Source organism: Haliotis rubra, unplaced genomic scaffold (assembly GCF_003918875.1).
Source record: "Haliotis rubra isolate DU_JTF1 unplaced genomic scaffold, ASM391887v1 Scf116, whole genome shotgun sequence".
In the NCBI taxonomy this organism is placed as follows: domain Eukaryota; kingdom Metazoa; phylum Mollusca; class Gastropoda; order Lepetellida; family Haliotidae; genus Haliotis; species Haliotis rubra.
The window spans coordinates 1,809,326-1,830,104 of NW_025765070.1; the positions used below are offsets into that span (position 1 = coordinate 1,809,326).

Consider the following 20,779-nt stretch of genomic DNA (forward strand, 5'->3'; position numbering starts at 1 on the left):
GGACATTTCCCCAACTGGACATTTCCCCCACTGGACATTTCCCCACCAAAGAATATTATTGTCCGGACATTTCCCCACCTGGGCATTTCCCCACCCAAGAATATTATTGTCTGGACATTTTCCCAACTGGACATTTCCCCACCTGGACATTTCCCCACCCAAGAATATTATTGTCTTGACATTTTCCCAACTGGACATTTCCCCACCCAAGAATATTATTGTCTGGACATTTCCCCACCTGGACATTTCCCCACCCAAGAATATTATTGTCTTGACATTTTCCCAACTGGACATTTCCCCACCCAAGAATATTATTGTCTGGACATTTTCCCAACTGGACATTTCCCCACCCAAGAATATTATTGTCTGGACATTTCCCCACTGGACATTTCCCCACCCAAGAATATTATTGTCTTGACATTTCCCCAACTGGACATTTCCCCACCCAAGAATATTATTGTCTTGACATTTCCCCCACTGGACATTTCCCCACCCAAGAATATTATTGTCTGGACATTTCCCCACCCAAGAATATTATTGTCTTGACATTTCCCCCACTGGACATTTCCCCACCCAAGAATATTATTGTCTTGACATTTCCCCCACTGGACATTTCCCCACCCAAGAATATTATTGTCTGGACATTTCCACAACTGGACATTTCCCCAACTGGATAATTCCCCACCCAAGAATATTATTGTCTTGACATTTCCCCAACTGGACATTTCCCCACCCAAGAATATTATTGTCTGGACATTTCCCCAACTGGACATTTCCCCACTGGACATTTTCCCCACTGGACATTTCCCCACCCAAGAATATTATTGTCTGGACATTTCCCCACTGGACAATTCCCCACCCAAGAATATTATTGTCTGGACATTTGGACAATTCCCCACCCAAGAATATTATTGTCTGGACATTTCCCCACCCAAGAATATTATTGTCTGGACATTTCCCCCACTGGACATTTCCCCACCCAAGAATATCATTGTCTGGACATTTCCCCACCCAAGAATATTATTGTCTTGACATTTCCCCCACTGGACATTTCCCCACCCAAGAATATTATTGTCTGGACATTTCCCCAACTGGACATTTCCCCAACTGGACATTTCCCCACCTCTTTGAAAACACCTTAAAATTGATGAGATAATTAGAGCATCTGAAGGGAACTGTGTTTGGATGGTTAACTGATCATTAGTAATTACATTTGGATGAACTTCCTACTTTTAACTGAGACTGAGATGTTGGAGTGAAGGGATTTAGAATATGAAATTAAAGATAACACAGATTTAACATCTCCCGGCATAAAACCATACTCACTCACCCTTGGAGATTTAGTTCAACATGACAATTTTAAGGAGGTTGTGTGCTTGATGATTCAGCTGATGTGCTGTATTAGAGTGTGAATAGTCTCATTTAGCTTTAATAAATGCCCTTTTTGTGTTTTTCCGGGTCTACTTAATTTCCTCAGTCCAACTTGGTATTGGGGGGTATTTACTTTAGGATATTTTGAAAGGAATGTATTCGTTAGCTGTACTGATTGTGTTAGATTTTGGCAAAGGATTTCCAAGGGTTCATTACCTAGTTCAGTTTGGTTTACCAACATCGTTGGTTCTATCTATTTAACTAAAACTTTAAACGTTTAAAGGAATGTGATTGGCTATTGCTATAAAATCGAGTGTGTTCCATAATAAAAGAAATGACCACACAGAAGAGAGTACTTAATCTCGCTTATTGTATTAGTGCTAATCTTGTTGACATATTTACTGGATAACTTGTTTGAGAGGCACTTTGAAGTTGGAACACTCAGGAAGGATAACAATGTATGGATGAACAACTTCTTTATTACAGTGACGGCAATGTTTCAGTGTATGTTCTAACATCACTTGCTTGATAACAATGTTGGAACCTACACCAAAATGTCGCTCTCATTGTAATAAAGAAGTTGTTCATCCATACATCGTTATCCTTCCTTATTTTCATCAGAAATGTTAATTCACTGTCACAAGGGAAGTGTAACATATATTGTATTTTGGATTACACTTCGATAGTAAAGTACAGATTCTAGTATTTTTGTTGGGTTGAGTCCCTTCCGGGATTCGAACCCACACTCTCAAGAGAAAGGCACCTAATCACCAGCACACAAAGTCAGACACTTAACCTACTCAGGAAGTGGTCTGTCAAAGTAGTACTTATACAAAAATTCTCACAAAAACAGTCCAGCAAAGTCCATGTGTACACATTGCCATGGACACAAAGGAAATTCCCCCGGTGTAAGGTTTATAAATTATTTTAGGGCTCACATGGTGCTTTGGTTTTGTTTGGATATTACATAGTATATTTTAGGGTATATTGTGACTGACTGACTGACTGACTGAGTTTGGTTTTACGCTGCTTTTAGCAATATTCCAGCAAAATCACGGCGGGGGACACCAGGAATGGGCTTCACACATTGAGCCCATATGGGGATTCGAACCCGGGTCTTCGGCGTGATGAGCCAACGCTTTAACCATTAGGCTACCCCACCGCCCGGTATATTGTGAAAGTCTCTATTATATTTCTACACTTCCATGTGGAATCTGTAACGTCAGATAGGAAGCCAGGTGTTTACACACCTCCAACTCAGGCTGCAGCATTACAAATGGCATCATGGCATATGGCATTTGGTAAGGCAAGATATATGTAAAACCAAGTGGTCTATTCATCAGCATAGGTTAATTAGTGGTATTTGTTTTTTATCATGTGAGCACTTGTAACTATTATGTGTTGTTAGTGTTTTAGTTTGTCCACACCCCATTTTGGTGAGTATGTAGGGTTTACCACACACCTTTTTCTTTTTTACAAGGCACTTTGATACACTTTTGTATCTTTTCTGTAATAGTAAGTGGGTTTAAATTGTAGATACTTTATTCAATAACTGAAATTAGTTTAGGAAACATTTTGGCTGGGAATGTAGAATTTGAGGGGTGTTCATGTTAGGTAGGTGGTAACCCTTTTTCTTTCTTTCTCTATCTCTTGTAGGTTATTGTTGTTTATATGAACATTGAAGTTTTTAGGGCCCAGTCGTTTGGTAGGGGCAAGCCTACAGTTGGTACTAGGGGTATGACAAGTGATGCTGGTGTAGGTCATTCTTTCCCTACGGGAGTGGTTACTTCTACCCCACTAGTTGGTGGTGGTGGTCATGGTGTTAACCAGTTTTCTAGTCGACCAGTTGTTGGTGATAATGTTGGTCAGAGTCAGTATGATAGAGTAGTTGGTCAACCATCTCACTTGTTGTTGCCAGAAGGTTTTAGCGGAGAAAAAGGGGAGGATTGGGATGAATGGATTCAAGTTTTTGAGGCTTATTCTGTGGTCAATAAGTGGACTTTGGAGGAAAAGGCTGTGTATTTAGGTATTCAGTTACAGGGAAAAGCTAGGAGGATCTATTTTGATTTACCACAGGATGTAAGGACTTATTATGTAGCACTCAAGCAGGCTTTAGACATCAGATTAAACGTGAGATGTACAAGAACACTTGCCACTGTTGAATTTAGATCAAGCCGCAAGAGAGTTAATGAGAGTTATTAGGACTTTGCAGTTTGCGGCGTTTAGCTAGGATGGCATATCCTTCTTTTGATGAAGCTGTGGTTGAACAGATATGTATCGATGAGTTCATCAATAATGTGGAGAGGAAGGACTTGAGACTGAAGCTTGGTCATGCTAGAATGGTGTCTCTAGGTGAAGTGGCTTTCTGTGTTCAGCAGAAGGCTGTTGAGGTAGCAGAGAGTAGGCAGAGACAGGTTGTTCAAGCTTCTGTGGAAACAAACCCAAGAAGAGACAAGGAGTTGCAAGCTATGAATAATGATATGAAGAAACAACTAGCTCAGTTAAAATCAAGGGGTAGCCTAGTGGTTAAAGCATTGGCTCGTCATGCTGAAGACCCGGGTTCAAATCCCCACATGGGTACAATGTGTGAAGCCCATTTCTGGTGTTCCCCACCGTGATGTTGCTTGAATATTGCTAAAAGTGGCGTAAAACCATACTCAGTCAGTCAGTTAAAATCAAACAAACAAAAAATTTCAAAAGTACAGTGTTCTTATTGTGGCAAGAGAGGTCATGTTATGGAAAGATGTTATAAACACAAGAGAAAAGAGCAAGGATGCTTTGGTTGTAAAAGACCCATGGAAATCAGGGTAGAATAGGTCTTCAGCAACCCATGCTTGCCACAAAAGGCGACTATGCTTGTCGTAAGAGGCGACTAACGGGATCGGGTGGTCAGGCTCGCTGACTTGGTTGACACACGTTATCGGTTCCCAATTGCGTAGATCGATGTTCATGATGTTGATCCCTGGATTGTCTGGTCCAGACTCGATTATTTACAGACCGCCGCCATATAGCTGGAATACTGCTGAGTGCGGCGTAAAACTAAACTCACTCACTCACTCAATTGGTTGTAAAAAAATTGGGTCATCTCAGTTGGGAATGTCAATTGAAAGAAAATAGTCAAAATGCTTCCACTACCCCAAAAGTATGAGGGCTGTTGATGAGACCCAGCCTACAGCTCATGTTTCCATCGAAAGGTCACTGTCGAGTTTGTACTGTCCAACATATGAAGTTACGTGAAGGATAAATGGCAGTTTGACTCACATGATAGTTGATCAGCGGGGAATTAACTTACAGAAGTCCTCTGAAAATCACCAACAAACATTGTCACAATTGGGTGACAATCTAGATGTTCAAGAAACACTCATTACATCTTGTGGCCAGTTTGTGAGTTCTATGTATGTACCAAATAATCCAGTGATGTCTGTAGATGACACAAGATATTGAATGAAAACCTCCCACCAACATCCAACAGTCTAAAACATCACATTGAACGAGTAAACTACCAAGTCCATGTTTGGAAACAGTCTCTGCAACCAATCATGAACATTCCTTCACCAGTTGACCATGCTTGGAGCATTTCTGATGGTCAGCTTATCCCTATTCTGATATCGAGAGCTATATGGCGGCAGTCTGTAAATAATCGAGTCTGGACCAGACAATCCAGGGATCAACAGCATGAACATCAATCTGCGTAATTGGGATACGATGACATGTGTCAACCCAGTCAGAGAGCCTGACAACCAGATCCCGTTAGTCGCCTCTTATGACAAGCATGGGTTATTGAAGATCAATTCTAACCCGGATCTTTACAGGTCCGATTCTGACATGAAGTAACATATGAAATGAAAGAAAGTGAAAAGGAGGGTTAATTGCAAGCTTATGGATGTATCAAATGTGATTAAGAGTTATCTGATAGAACAGTTTGAATACCAACAACCAAAGCTTAGACGGAGTTATCGGCCATGAAGCATAGTTTTCAAACATTTCTGGATAATGTTATTTCATCAAATATTTTAGGAGTGTGAAGCTTTGATTGACCATATCATTGAAATTTAGCTCTATTCCTATACTGTATTAAACATTAAACACCAAATGAGTTGTTTGGATTTCATATCAGTACAAATTTAGTCCTCCACTAAGTATATGTAGTTAAACTACAATGGTGGCCATTTTGAATTCTGGGTAATATGTAAACATTCCTAATAACATGCTGTCACTCTAGAAGTAAAGAGAAAACAAAAACAACTTGTTTTAGTAACAAAAATATGTTAACTGCCATTAAATAAATCACCATCACACATTTCCATGAAAAGTTGGAGAATCGCAAAAATACCCCTGTCTCAAAGAATAAGCTCTAAAACATTCAATTACCACGATATGACCATACAAAATGACTTGTTTTGTGCCCAAGCCATCACTCTAGGAGAAACAAGTATCAAAAAACATCAAAAGTATCAACTTTGGATGTACATGGAAACATTCGGTGTTCATTTTTATGTAAATTTAAGTGCTGAGAAGGCAAAACATGACAAAACAAAATGGCGGCAAAAATGGCAAAAATTATGTCAAATAATTTCTACATCCTTTAGCAGTACACAGAAGTCAAAATGAAAGTAATTGATAGTAGTAAAACTATTAATGATTAACTTTGAGGTGTTGTCGGGCAGCAAACCAAATGTGACGAAAATGCACGCAGACCCCCACCACATATAATGGCCTGTAAAAAAAACCTGATACCACAATCTGAGAGTATTACAAGCCTTTTCATGAGCCCAAGACATCATACTAACTGAAAATAGTGTCAAACAAAATCAGTACTGGGGAGGCTACGAAATCCTATTGCTAGGCCCCTTTTGAGATTCTCCTCCTTTCTGTAAATCTTTGACTGTGGATGAAAACAGAATAATATCATCTGCAAACAACAGTAAAAATAACTGGGTTATATCTGGATGAAGCTGGATACTGTGATTGCAGTTCTCGTTAATTTGAATTCATTTATGAAAAAGGTAAATAGAAACATACTTAAAACGCACCCATGTCTAACTCCTAACTGGCTGATAAAAGTTTATGAAATTTTATTATTGTTATGTACACACACCTTTACATTCTCATAAAGGCGTCACTATTATGGCTGAAATATTGCCGAGGTGACGTTAAATTCTAACTCACTCACTCACTCTCATAAATGCTACATAAAAGTTTATTCATTGTTATACTTAAACCATGAGTTTTTAAAAGATTCCATAGCAAATGCCTCTGCACTGAGTCAAATGCCTTGGCAAAGTCAACGAAGAGTGCGTAAAATTTCCCTCCTTTGATACTAAGGTATTTGTTGACTGTAGCTAGGAGGATAAAAACATTAACAATTGTTGAATAACCTTCTCTAATACCTGCTTCTCGTTAATTTTACGGAGAGTATTTGCCCAGAAAACTAACCTTTTGTTGATTATATAGGTAAATATTTTGCCAAATATACTAATTAGGGTAATGCCTCTGTAATTGTTTATGTTATTCAGGTTTCCTTGTTTATGTATTGGAACAATTATTCCTACTGACCATGATTCTGGAAATGTTCCATTTTCTAGCATGACACTGAATATAAGCTCAAGATAAGGCACAATAATATCTGATGAGTGTTTAAAAAACTCTTTAATAGTCTGGTCTAAACCTGGTCATTTCTTATTTCTAAGATGGTGAATACTCTCCAGAACCTCCTCTCTACTAATAGGGGAATCAAGTACATCATTTACAAACTGAGTATCTGGATTTGGTTGAGTATCACCTTGTGTCTCTTGAGTCTGATTACCACAGGGCAATTCAGTATCAGTGAATGACAGTAAATCTTTAAAATAATGGTACCAGTCATTAATGCTGATATTATTCACCTTCTGATCTTTACCTTGACTGTTAAGTTCTACTCTGCTCAAATAACTAATTAGCAATCCAATGTATTCAACCTTGTCAATTGTATATAACGGTACACACTATGCAGCTATGTATATATTCTCCATGTTACAACTCTTTGCATCACTTGCTTGATAACGGTGTTAGCACCTACACTGAAACTTCACACTCATTGCAATAAAGAAGTTGACTATACATAGAACTTGGTTTTCCTTCATCTGCACAACTTCTAAAATGCCTCTCAAAGAAAACATCTACTAAGTAATTGATACTCACATCAATAATTGATAATGCTGCATCATCTGAATTATCAAGTAAATCTTGAACTGGGTCAGAAAAAAGTTGATCTCTAAAATCTTGTAAATTGTCATTATCCCAGACAAACTTGATACTGCCTTGTTCATTCCTATCCCTGGAAGGATAATGCATTTTGGGTGCTCGCAATTTCTGTGTAACTGGGAGGTTAGAGGAATCTGAGTGAGATTTAACTCCAAAATCTACAACATTATCAAATATTATGGAAGAAGCTGCAATATAGTCAATTACACCATTTACACCAAAAAGAGTGAAATCACCAACATTTTCATCAGTACCGCATCTTCCATTCATTATATGAATATTCAGAACTGAGCATAAATCAATTAAACATCTTCCAAAGTTGTTGACAATGTTATCAAGAGAAAGCTGGTCCACTTCTGGCATTAAAGTCACCCCCATATAATAAAAGGACATTTTTCATGAACTAAAAAGAAAAAGAATGATGCCATTTTACAATTTGGACTGAATATATTATACCATGAGGAACTCTCTGGGTGAATATACACACAAGAATAAAGTAAATCATATTCTGTACCACAAAGTGTTTGTCAAATAAAATAAAAACAGCATTTTCTGAAATATGTGTCCGTTTAGATATATATGCAATTCCTTCCTAATTAAGACTGATATACCACCAGAGAGTCTACTATGTGATGACAATTTATCTGCATCTTTGTCAATAATTTCAAAATCTTGAAACCTAGATCAAGATCCTTACTCCAAGTTTCTGTAACTCCAATAACGTCAAATTATTTGATGTAATTGACAAAGTCAATGTCACTTAATTTATTGTATATGTCTGAAATATTCCAGAAAAGAAATTTCACAACTCTGTCATTCTCTTCAGGAATGTTGTCAGCTGAGTCTGTGAAATCCTGATGAAACGTTCTAAAATCACTGGGATCACTGTCCCTCACTCGGCCCTGGCCACACCCCTAGTACGACTGTCCCCTGGTGGAAGTGTGGGAGGAGGATCTGAGCTGTCTCCTGGATGGTTGATCCTGCTGAGTGGTACGGTCCTGAGAATCCTGTGTAATGTCCTCCCTGGGCTCTTTCACAAGTTTGTCCCCTTGTAGTAAAATCTAGTGTTAGGATTCTCCCTACGAAGCTTGTACAGTTCCTGTCTATGGTGGTTTGTGAGGTCATTTGCAATGCCAACTCCTTTCTGCTTTTGTCCTCCCAATGGCACATGCGGACAATTAAGGGCCTGGTTTTATTAGAAGTTTTACTCGTAATGCGGTGTGCCCTTTCTATGTCTCGTGGCACAAGAGGATTCGAATTCTTTGATTTCCTGGCATCGTTGAGGATCTCCAACACCTTAGTCCTACTGTCAGTGTAAGTTTCGTTGTGTCCCTCAGTCTCCGTCACTCCATATAAAACTGTGTTGTTCTGTCGGCCTCTTCGTTGCTGATCTCGATACAGAATTCAAGATCACCAACACAATCTTCCATTCGATTAGTTCTCTCTATATATTTTGTCGCTAAATCTTTTGTTCCCCTGTGTTATTTTTCATGTCGTTCCTTAACTCAGTCATTTCTGATTTGAGAGATTTTATATCCTCTGTAATAGATACGATGTCCTTAGAAAGCCTTTGCTCAGAATCCTTTGTCTGTTTTATTATGGCAGATTTCATATGATCCATTTCCTTACCAGATGGCCCTAGGTTCAGCTCGAAGTCTCCGGCAAGGTGGATCACTGGTTTAGAATCTGTCACACTGGGAACGGTGCCCGAGTCGAGTATCTCCTGATTTCGCCATGTAAACAATGGTGACGTCATGATTGCAAATATTTCACACACATCTCCTTTAGCACACAAAGACGCTGGTGGAATCCAAGAAAACTCTAAATCCTTCACATAAGATCACAAGAATGATCCAGCACACACCGCAGTGAGAATTAGTGACCCACACAGTAGAAGCATGTATGCTGTATCCATGGCCTGTGTCCATGAACTAGATGGGTCTCAGGGAAGCACAGTTCCAATCTGTCTCACACCCTTAGGAGGCACAAATCTTCCAATCCTGGCTCTCCAAACGTCGACCGGCATACCCATCGTGATATGTATCAACTTTTGTCAAAGTTGCAGGGATTTTCATGTGATAAAATTCGATTTTCTGAGGAACGTCATAGAGAGATGTCATTTAACCATAAATCTTTTTCATGGTAGAATTTCAGTTCATGTTTTTGATAACGATATGTTAATTGTAATTGTTATCAATATTTCATGTAAAAAAAAAAGGGTTTTGAACCGTGTAAGTTTTGTGTTTATAATTTATGCATGTGTTGAGATGTGAATGTATTGATATGATGTGATGTGATTATATGAAAAAAATTTGATAATTATGTTATTTTTATATTTTGAGCACTAGGAGTTTTTCACAGTTGAAGTCAGAGCCAAGTGATTATTTTGTGTAGGACAATGTATATCAAGATTTGTGTGTCCTTGTAATTGTGTTTATTACCAACCCCTAACGGCAACGGAGAGAGAACAAACTGAGGAAATCTTGAAGGGCCCTACATGAGCTTCAGCCAGGATGCTCTTGTTTAATCAAGATACTTACTAATACATGTGGATACATACCTTCATCTTCCTAAATCATCGCGGAGGTTTGAAACCTTTGATAAGAGAAATTATCCAGGTTTATGTGATGACACTGGTCAACAAGTACAGTCCAGATTGTGGGATTTATTGTTCCATTGCATTACCAAGAACTGGAACATTGTTACAGAACTGGTGATTACAAGTCGAGTGTCCTATGAACTGACAGAAATTACAACATGTGTTTCCCCCCGATGTATGTGACATTAATGGGGTTTTTTATGGCGCTACCAGGAGGCAGCGTTTTGCAAAGGAGGGGGTGATGTAAGACTCACAAGCTTTGTCATTTGAAATGGACTATAGATGCTACTCATGCCGTCGTCATAGTGCACGTTCTGATATTGTGAAATGCACTGTAGTCGGTAAATTGTCGTCCGATGTAGTCTAATATGTTGTGCAACGTTGACAACACTGGAACCGGCATCAATCATCCCAAGAGCACGTACACGTGCTACATTGCTCAAACGTGACATATTGTTTTCTGAACCATTCAGTAAAAGAACACAACAGAAAGTGCCGTTGCATCTTTTAAAGGGTTTTTTCTCTCGTTTTTCTTGAAGAATGTGTCGTATCACTAAATTCACGTGCACAACGCATCAGGGCATGTGTTTATGTAATGCGTTTCTGTTGTGTTTCCCCATAAAAAATGTTCAATAATTAGATTCAATTGTTACGGCTAATCTGACTTTAAAAGTCTTGTTTCAGAAGTTTAATTTCGAAAATTGGTTTCAAAGAACATTTAACATGCACATTCGTTATGATTATAAAGTAGATAAGACAACTATGGAAATTTCGAAAACAAACATGAATGTCGCGTTTCTTTTGGAACTAAGTATATTATTCTAGTGCTCACATGGTGCTTTATTATTTTTTTTGTATATTACGCAGTATATTTTAGGGTATAATGTGAAAGTCTCTATTATATTTCACTAGTCTACATTGTTGAATTTGGAGTACCCATTAACTCATTAAGCCCGAGAGCCCCATCACTACTCAACACCTGGAACTTAGCCCTCGCTGATTGCCCACTCTCTGTGCCGAGACTAATTAGTGCTAGTGGCACCTGATTTCCCTGGCAGGTTTCGGGGATCACAGGAAACTGTCTAGTCGTACAAACAAGTCCTGATTGTTTAATTGTGTCGTAAAGTTATATGTTGAAAGAAATCAGGTGTGACTACATGTCGTGTATTGCAAGCTTTATGTAATTTTATTGCAAGTTTCTCTTGTAGACCTTTTGTCGGCTTGTACATTTATATTTTATCACAATATGCATATACGTGTATTCTTTGTATTCGTTGGTTTCACATTAATTTTAGACTCGCTGTGCACATGCGCAGAGCGTGTAAAAATATCCTCAGGCCATATCCGGTTTGGTCGTAAGCTTTACCGATAGTGTAAACGCACTCTAAAGGAAGCGAAAATCAAAACAAATATATGGTTTTATGTCGAATTTAACTAATCTCAATTCATTTATGAATGGAAGGGACCGGAATCAGTTCACCACCACCCGTCCACCGTCCTTCCTGCACATCCCCTTCTCTAGCCGACAGCCGCCGGCTACCCCTTCTCACAAGTAAAAAAAACACATCTCTGATGCAATGCCACCAAAATAGGACATCAAATATTGAAAAGCATAGGCAAATTGATGTATGTACTCAACTATGAACAGTTGTCACACGTAAATAAGTTTTATACAGCATTTATTTAGAGCGTGTTTACAATATCGCTAATACGACCAAACCGGATATGGCCGGAGGATATTTTTACACGCTCTACGCATGCGCACAGCGAGTCGAAAATTAATGTGAAACCAACGAATGTAACAGATGAGACACACGTTAACAAATTCTCTCTCTTATATCATTGTGTGAGGTTTAAATTTACAAAACATCTATGACTATGACATACTGTAAAGAAGAATTTACTTTCATACTTTATAATCTTTGATGAAAATAGCGGTTTTGCCGATACATTTCTAGTGTTTACGAATTATTTTAATGAAAGTACTATATAGCTAGTCTGTGACTAGCACAAAGCACATTCATAGCATTGCACTTTATTTCATACAGATTTAATGCAGAAAACATACGTGACCATACAAACATACATATACAAAATGTATACTACATATTCCTTGCATAGACATAAAACAAAGAGTCACGTGATAGGGCGTCATCAAATTTCCCGAATAGAACGTTCGGTATCTCAACTGTTCAATGTAGTGGCTGGTCATATGTTATCTGCGACCAATCATATCATGAGATACCTGTCGCAAAGGAAAGGACAGGTGATGGGGCGTGGCTGAAATTTCTGAAGAGCACGTTTGGTTACTCAGCAGCTTGGATAGAGATTGGTTATTGGCTGTATCCTTGACCAGTCGATATGCTGGGTTTCGGCTTTATCAACTCAAGCTGTCATGTAACAGTTTGTCTATTGTAAACATACACACTGGTATCTCAACTGTTCAGTATAGTGGCTGGTCATATGTTATCTGCGACCAATCGTATCATGAGATACCTGTCACAGAGGAAAGGACAGGTGATGGGGCGTTGGCGAAATTTCTGAAGAGCACGTTTGGTCACTCAGCGGCTTGGACATTCTCTTCCCACAGAGGTTACTCCTGTCATATCTTCCTACATAACCTCTGTTCTAATACGGCCCTTTCATGGTGTGAGCGTTCAAGACTCGTGATTGGAGACAATCAGATTTAGTTGTGCAATCAGCGACGTTGTTTCAAAAGTGATCATTCGCAAGGCCTCGGTAATTTCCGTATGCTTTGAGAAAACTAAACTTCTTCCCCTGCGCGATGCGCAAACGTTTCTTCTAGACAGAACTCAGTCATGTTATGGCGGATCAGTGGCGTCTCCATCGCCCTCGTTGACAACGGACAAGCTAGCCATTAAACGTCTTGTGTGTAACATCAACACAAGTCACCGGCAGATGGGGGATATTTGTGGCCCCACATTTGCTTGTGTTAGTTAAGTTGAATCTAAGTCGATGTAACAGGATTTCTGATTGGATGGAAAGAAGGGAGATAATTCGTGTTGCGATCTTTTGCCGCTAGGGGATTTTACGAGAACCGGGAAATATGGCCGTATTAGAACAGAGGTTACGTAGGAAGATATGACAGGAGTAACCTCTGTGGGAAGAGAATGCGGCTTGGATAGAGATTGGTTATTGGCTATATCCTTGACCAGTCGATATGCTGGGTTTCGGCTTTATCAACTCAAGCTATCATGTAACAGTTTGTGTATTGTAAACATACACACTGGTAACGATGTATGAAATATACACATAAGACAAATAGGAGTAGATAGTCACTTTGGCGAGTTTATTTGTCCTCATTTTAGTGTTTTTTGATAAGTAAAACAAAGCGATTGAAATCCAACCACTGAGTAGAGGTAGTATTTATTTTCATATACATTTTATGCACACAACTAGTACATAAAACATAATGGTTTGCTGTACATGTAAATATAATCTTCACCTTGATACGAATGACGATCCAAACTAGAGTACACGCATTACAGAATTCACGAGGTGACACTATACTGAATTATTATAGTGTATAAACTTGTAGTTGACACCCCTACCCCCAATATTTATGAAGGTGGGCGTGCTTATATCTTTACTGAATGCAAACGAGGTTCATAAGATTACAGATGTGCATGCATGTATAAACATCACAGAGAGGGGCGTGACTCCATAAAGCAAGATGTCCAATGATATAACAGCGCATCTGTTTATTTTACACTTGTCACGGGACAAACCTTTCAACAAGGACGTAACTACATATGCATTCTACTGGAGGCTGTTATTTCAAGGTCGAAAGAGGCGTTCAATTATCTCATTACTGTAATCTGGCATCAATCTTCGTCATAATCCCCTTTCTCGCCGACATGCGTTCATTTGCTAAACGCTGTACAAGCCTATGATAATGATTAGCAATTGTTATCAAAACACTTTAAATACTTCTTCTGATTGATACTAAAGGTGGGATCTCTCGTAAGTAAAGCTAACATTTGCTCAGTACTGCTAAATTGGTTGAAATAATAGGTACAGTGCGATTTTTAAAGTACAAGACACATGTGCGTCTCTGGCTGAATAAGAGGTGATTTCTGTTGACGACTGTATGTGGCTCTCGCTGTGAGAAACTGCTAATTACCTGCCCCATAAACACGTCACTCGCTGTGAGGAGCTGATTAATTTGCCCCATAAATGCGTCTCTCGGCCTTAATGAGTTAAACACTGTAACTATTTTCTATTGGTGTGGTTCTTTCACCTTAATTAGTGCATGAGTATAGCTTAACACTAGTGGTTTAGACAGTGTTGTTACACTTCGATGTAGAATCTGTAATGTTAGACGGGAAGCTGGGTGTTTACACACCTCCAAAACAGGCTGCAACGTTACAGGAACATACAGTACAACCAGAAATTATTGAGAATTTAAAGATTGTAATTTAAAAAAAAAAAATTCCACTCATTACTCACGTATTAAATGTGAATATTAGCAGAACATAACTCCAGATTCAAAGACAGGTGAACAGTTAGTATTTTGTCAAGTCACCATGGGCAGCAATGCAGGCTTCAATGTGGCGGGGCATACTACTGATCAAAGAAGTTAAAAAGTCGTGGTCTATGCTCTCCCAATATTGGACCACCTCTTCTTTCATTTCAGCAATATTTGTCAGATTTTTCTTATTGACACTTTCCTTCATAAGTCCCCAAACATTTTCTATTGGATTTAGGTCAGGGCTATAGCTTGGCCAATCTAATAATGTCATATTTTGGGTCCAAAACCAGGCCTGTGAATGATTTGAACGATGTTTTGGGTAGTTGTCCTGCTGGAAAATCCAAAAATTTTCATAGAACACGTGAGCAGATGGAAGTAAATGTCCCTCGAGAATATCTGTGTACCGTTCACTGTTCATATTCCCTTCAAATACACAGAGGGGCGTTGCCCCTATCACAGATATTAAACGTTAAATTTCGGACTGTACTTTGGACGCTGAAGGTTTTTCAGTTTGTTTGTTCCAGAATTTCAGTGTATTAGGAAACAGTCACACAGAACTTTCGTCTGAGAAAATCACTAGTCCCAGTTAAAATTTCTATGCTGAAAGCGCCAGTTCAACCTTCGCTCCTTTTGTTCAGGTTTCATGATCGGTGATGGAATTCCTCGACTTTTCTGCCAACCCATTGCATACAGCTCAGTTTTAATTGTCTCCTTACAGACAGCCACAGTTCATATATCAATCATATCCAGCCTTAAGTTTTCTAAACTCCTTCGTTTGTTTTTAGAAACAAGAATACCAAGCCACCTCCTGTCACCGACAGTCAATTTTCTGGGCCTACCTGCGGCTCCCTGGTGCTCAATACCATATCCATTTGCAATATTTTTCAAAACACGATAAACAGTGGACAAAGGGACAAAGGGATGCCTGTTCTACTTGAAATCACTTTAGCTGATCTGATGACCTTGTTATAATACTCTAAAATCAACTTCCTCTTCTCTAAATCATCCATACTGAGGATCACTGAAAATGTCGTCTGCTAGCAAGTAAACAAAGGGGGATAACTCTTCACAAACTAATGAAAAAGGATTAACGGAGTTGTCTCTCTTGAATGAAACCAAGCACTTGATAGCTGGTCAAGGTTGTTTATACTAGAAATCCAATTAAACATATTCCTAAAATTCTCAATAATTTCTGGTCATACTATAGATGGATGAATGATTGGATATCTTGTGGTGGGCTGTAGTGATGCATGAGTGGGTGGATAGGTGTGAGAGCTGACAGATGAGCAGGTAAGTATGTGGATGGGGTATAGGGTAAGATAGCTATGTGTAGGAGAGTGTGTGCCTGTGAGTTGTGTATGTGTGGAGTTGAGTTGAGTTGGTGGATGGCAGTGGTGGATGGACAGTTGGCTGAGCAGAGGTGTGACTACGCTCGTACAAGGGAATGGGGGGTGAGTGTGCCAGTATTGTGTAGGAAAACTGGGTTAAATTATAGCGTAAGCATGGGGGCAGGGGCTTCATAACGGGATATTCAACTATACGTACCACATATAGAATAACTGTGTACCAGATAGTCTTGTAGCACATTGTTTCACTTGCTCTACTACGGGACAACTTCTTGTCCGGGGTTACCGTTCATCGTAAGCGCTAGATACATTGGGTGGGCCACGTGGTTGGTGCTAAATATGTTGGGTAGGCTCTGATTGGCAGAGACGTCCGTCATCTGTAGGTGACCTTTGACCCATGTCAGAGGTCGTTCTAGAGCGCTGTATAAGTGACCTGGCTCTCTGGATTCGGTGTCTAGCTTTCGGTCATCCGAGCATCAGGTAATATCTCTGTCCCGAGGTCCTGTTTCAGGATCATTCCCTCCCCGTTTGCAGAGTGGAATGTTAGGTTTTATGTAGGGGGATGCTAAGTTCTGTATATTCGTGTTAGGTCGGGTTGGGGGAAAAGTAGAAGTAGGGAACGGAATAGGTATTAAGCTTTAGACTTTGGGTAATGTCCAGTTAAACGGGGTTGGTTTGGGGTGGCTTTTCAGAAGAAGTTTCTCTATGGATTGTTAAAATGGGGAAGTTAGGTTCCTGTTAAACTAGTGTTAGGTTGGGTTGGGGGAGAATTAGGAGTAGGAAACGGAATAGGAATTAGGTTATAGACTTTGGGTAAAGTCCAGTTAGACAGGGTTGGTTTCGGGAGGTTCTATTTTGAAGAGGTTTTAGGGTTTGGTGTTTTTCCTCACGAAGCTGGTTTTCTTAAATCTAATTATGTGAGTGAGAGAGAAGTGTAGTTTACAGACTGTTAAGTTTTTGTTTGTCTTTTGTAATAAATTATTATCAGTGTTATTTTGTGTCTGTTATTTCCCAATAGGCTTTATGCCCAATTCACGAACTGGTCACTGAGTTTTGAGTAGAGAACAGATCACCTATAAAATAAAAGTACACAACGCAAAGTCCAAACAAGGTTGATTAAACATCATGTTCCTACACACTACTTAACTTAACTCAGCTGTCACTGGGCGATGGTAGTCTACTGAGAACCACGCCCATTACAATTGTAAGGAATTTAGTGCTTTGTTGATATGACATTCTAATGTGTATTTTGTTATGTTTTAATTAATGTCCCTAAGGCAATGTTGGTTGGCTGGTATAAAATATTGTATTCGCTATTGTATTTTCATGACTGTGCACTGTGAGACACTATAATCAGCATTTTATTGTTTTGAGATTGAGTGATAGATGGCAAAATTCAAATTTTGTGTATATGCTCGGATGATGATACATTGTGAAGAATGCATAAAGCTTACATTCAGTTTTTTAAGAATGTGATCTCTTTTCAGCAAGTGCACCCATTCATCAGTACTGGCCTTGCCACATCCAAGTTTGGAGTAAGCACTGAAGATCTTGAGGAATGTGTCAGTCTTCTTGAAAAGTGCAGTCAGATTACACTGGTTGGTCTTCACTGTCATGTGGGATCAACAATACAAAATGTTTCAGTTTTCAGGTGAGAGAGCTCCTTAGCTTTAGTGATCGCATTTCTAATTTATTGGGTTGTCAAAGTCATATTGGAAACTGATATATGTCCACTCTTTTTGTAAATGCATTGTGTCAAACTCATATCAAATACATGACCAATAACACATAAATAGTATGATTACCAGCATGTGTCTAAGTTCCACCACACAAAGGTTGTTGACATCCCATTGTAAATGGAATGCATTACTTAACGTCAGTGGAACTGACAGATCCAAACAAGTCAACACAAAATGTTTTCATATTTCATAAGAATACCTTTTCTGTAAATGATATTTATTACTTATGCATGTAGTGATTTTATCATTTGCATATAAAGCAGTAGTTATCCTTTTAATCATTCAAGGAATCTTGCTGAGGTTGGAGGATGACGAAGGTATCATTCACTTTGCGATACCAACATGTGGGTTTGAAGGGTGCAGTATCTAGTGCTTTATCTTCCAGGTCCGTCATGTAAATTTCGGTTAGGATGGGGGATAAGGGGGAGCCCATGGGAAGTCCATGAATTTGTTCATAGATCTCGTCCCCAATGATGAGATCTATACATGACGTCCTCCAACCTCAGCAAGATCCCACTCAGCTTCTCACCCATCTCAACAACCAACATCCCCGCATCAAGTTTACCATGGAAACCGAGCAGAACCAGCAACTACCTTTCCTTGACGTCCTTGTGTCCCGCACCTTCTGCAACCAACTGTATATAGAAAACCTACCCATACGGATCAGTACATCCACTACAACTCCAATCATCCACCTAAAGTTAAGACCGGCATCATCTCCACACTAACCAGAAGGGCCAAGAACATCTGCTCAACTAAACTACAAGATGAAATCCAACACCTCAAGAAAGTCTTCGTAGAACGTAACCACTTTCCATCTCAAATAGTCAACAGAACCATCGCTGCAACCCTGTCACCTCCTACCAAAAGACCCAAACCAGATTCAGCCCCCATCAAGATATCCATCCCCTACATTGGCAAACCGTCACATCAAATCAGCCGCCTCCTAAAACACCAAGCTGGCATAGATACCACCTTCTCCGCGTCCTCCAACCTTAACAACATTCTCCATGCTAATGGAAGAAAACCCGCCACCGTAAAGAACAACAACCCAAAATGTGTCATCTACAAAATAAACTGTGATTGTGGGCAGAGCTACATAGGCGAAACTTCCCGGCCCATCAACACCAGAGTGAAAGAACATCAGACCTCTGTTACCAATTCCGACAGCAAATCAGCCATTTCCGACCACATCAAAGCAAGCCCCAATCATCAAATAGAGTGGTCTGACATCACCATTCTCTCTAACAAACAAACAGACTTTACTAAACGCAAGCTCACCGAAGCCATCCACATCAAACGCCAAAAGCCCACGATCAACCGAGACCAACGATACTTCATTCCATCCGCTTATGGTGCACTCATCCACCAAGCCCAATCTACTGTATAAACTCTGCTGTATAAACATCTCATTATTAGTTGTACATCATTGGCTTCCACGCCTGTCCTTTGTCTACTCTCTGGCTTCATCAGCTTTCTGCCTAGCCAATTATGTTAATTATGTTGTTTTCTTTGTTACATTGTTACATCCAGTATATATACACTTCCCCCTTCTTCATGTTCCATTATGCTTGACAACGGTACAAGAATCTGTATCGAAACGTCGCACTCACGAATAAAAAGAAGTTGTTATCCATAAAGTTTGTTCGATATAATACACAAACTGTTTCATGATAATTTGAGTTGATAAAGCCGAAACCCAGCATATCAACTGGTCAACGACATAGGCAATAAACAATCTCTACCCAAGCTGTTGAGTGACCAAACGTGCTCTTCAGAAATTTCGCCCACCCCCAATCACGTGTCCCTTCTTCTGTGACACGCATCTCATGATTTGATTGGTCATAGACAACAAATGATCAGCCACTATATTGAGCGATTGAGATACCGCATGTTCTATTGGGGAAATTTGATGACGCCCTATCACGTGACTCTTTGTTTTATGTTTATACAAGGAATATGTATTATACAAGTTTTATATGTATGTTCGTATGATAACGTATGTTTTTGCATTAAATCTAGATGAAACAAAGTGCCAAGCTATGTATGTGCTCTATGTTAGTCACATACGAGCGTAATAGTACTTTCCTTAAAATATTCAGTATACACTAGAAATGTGTTGGCAAAAACGCTAATATCGTAGAAGATTATAAAACATGTAAGTAAATTCTTCTTTACAGTCTGTCATTGTCAGAGATGTTTTGTAACCTCACACAATGATATGACAGAGAGAATTTGTTTATGTATGTCTCATCTGTTACATACAAATAATACACATGTATGTTGATAAAATATTGTAACGCCAAACAGGGGAGGGTATACTATTTGATGCTCAGAGTCACTAAAATATGTACCCTTGTGCATGCGAACGTGTAAGTGTAGAATTTAATAGTCTGATTGATAACCTGGTAGCGCAAGTTTGTTTAAAAACATGTCTAAATTCCGCCCCCTAATTTGCATTACACCAGGGAGACTATATAAGGGGGAGTGGTCACTCCTCGGAAAACCCCTTAGCGTATGCCTCGGCTTGTCACGTGACCAGTGTAGCCAATATGGCAGAAGTGTAGTTTTTAAGATTGAGCCCGGTTTATTTTCAACATCTGATTACATACGCTGAGTGTTGTGACAACTGAAAACCTACATGTAGAAGATAAGTTACCTATTCTGTCACTTCATTTTAAGTCAAATAATTGTTATTATTGTCAGTATTAGTACAGTAGATTTGTAGTAAAGTTTCAAGTCGGCATGTTGTAGCTCACTGGCTTCAATTGGCAGTACACAGCAAAGAAAGACTAAATTATATCGCTAAAAACTTCTGTAACATATTTGTTTAATTTTTAGAAGGGAAATATACCTTTAGTTGAAAGGTGTTTGCAAGTAGTGATAGTTTTATAACTAAAGAAAATTTGTTAGGGTGTATTTGAGGTGTGTGAAAAATATGACATATCGCCGATCTGCCATTGAAATACTACAGGGCGTTGTTTGAGTG

The 20,779-nt window shown here is 39.2% G+C and overlaps 1 protein-coding gene across 1 annotated transcript in view; it reads left to right on the forward strand.

Moving 5' to 3' along the window:
• Nucleotides 1–20,779, forward strand: part of LOC124256291 (diaminopimelate decarboxylase 1, chloroplastic-like) — a 261,662-nt gene that overhangs the window by 21,448 nt on the left and 219,435 nt on the right. Inside the window, exon 2 of the mRNA XM_046690269.1 lies at nt 17,539–17,702. Coding sequence (XP_046546225.1) covers nt 17,539–17,702 — 164 coding nt within the window. The remainder of the gene's footprint in view (nt 1–17,538; nt 17,703–20,779) is intronic.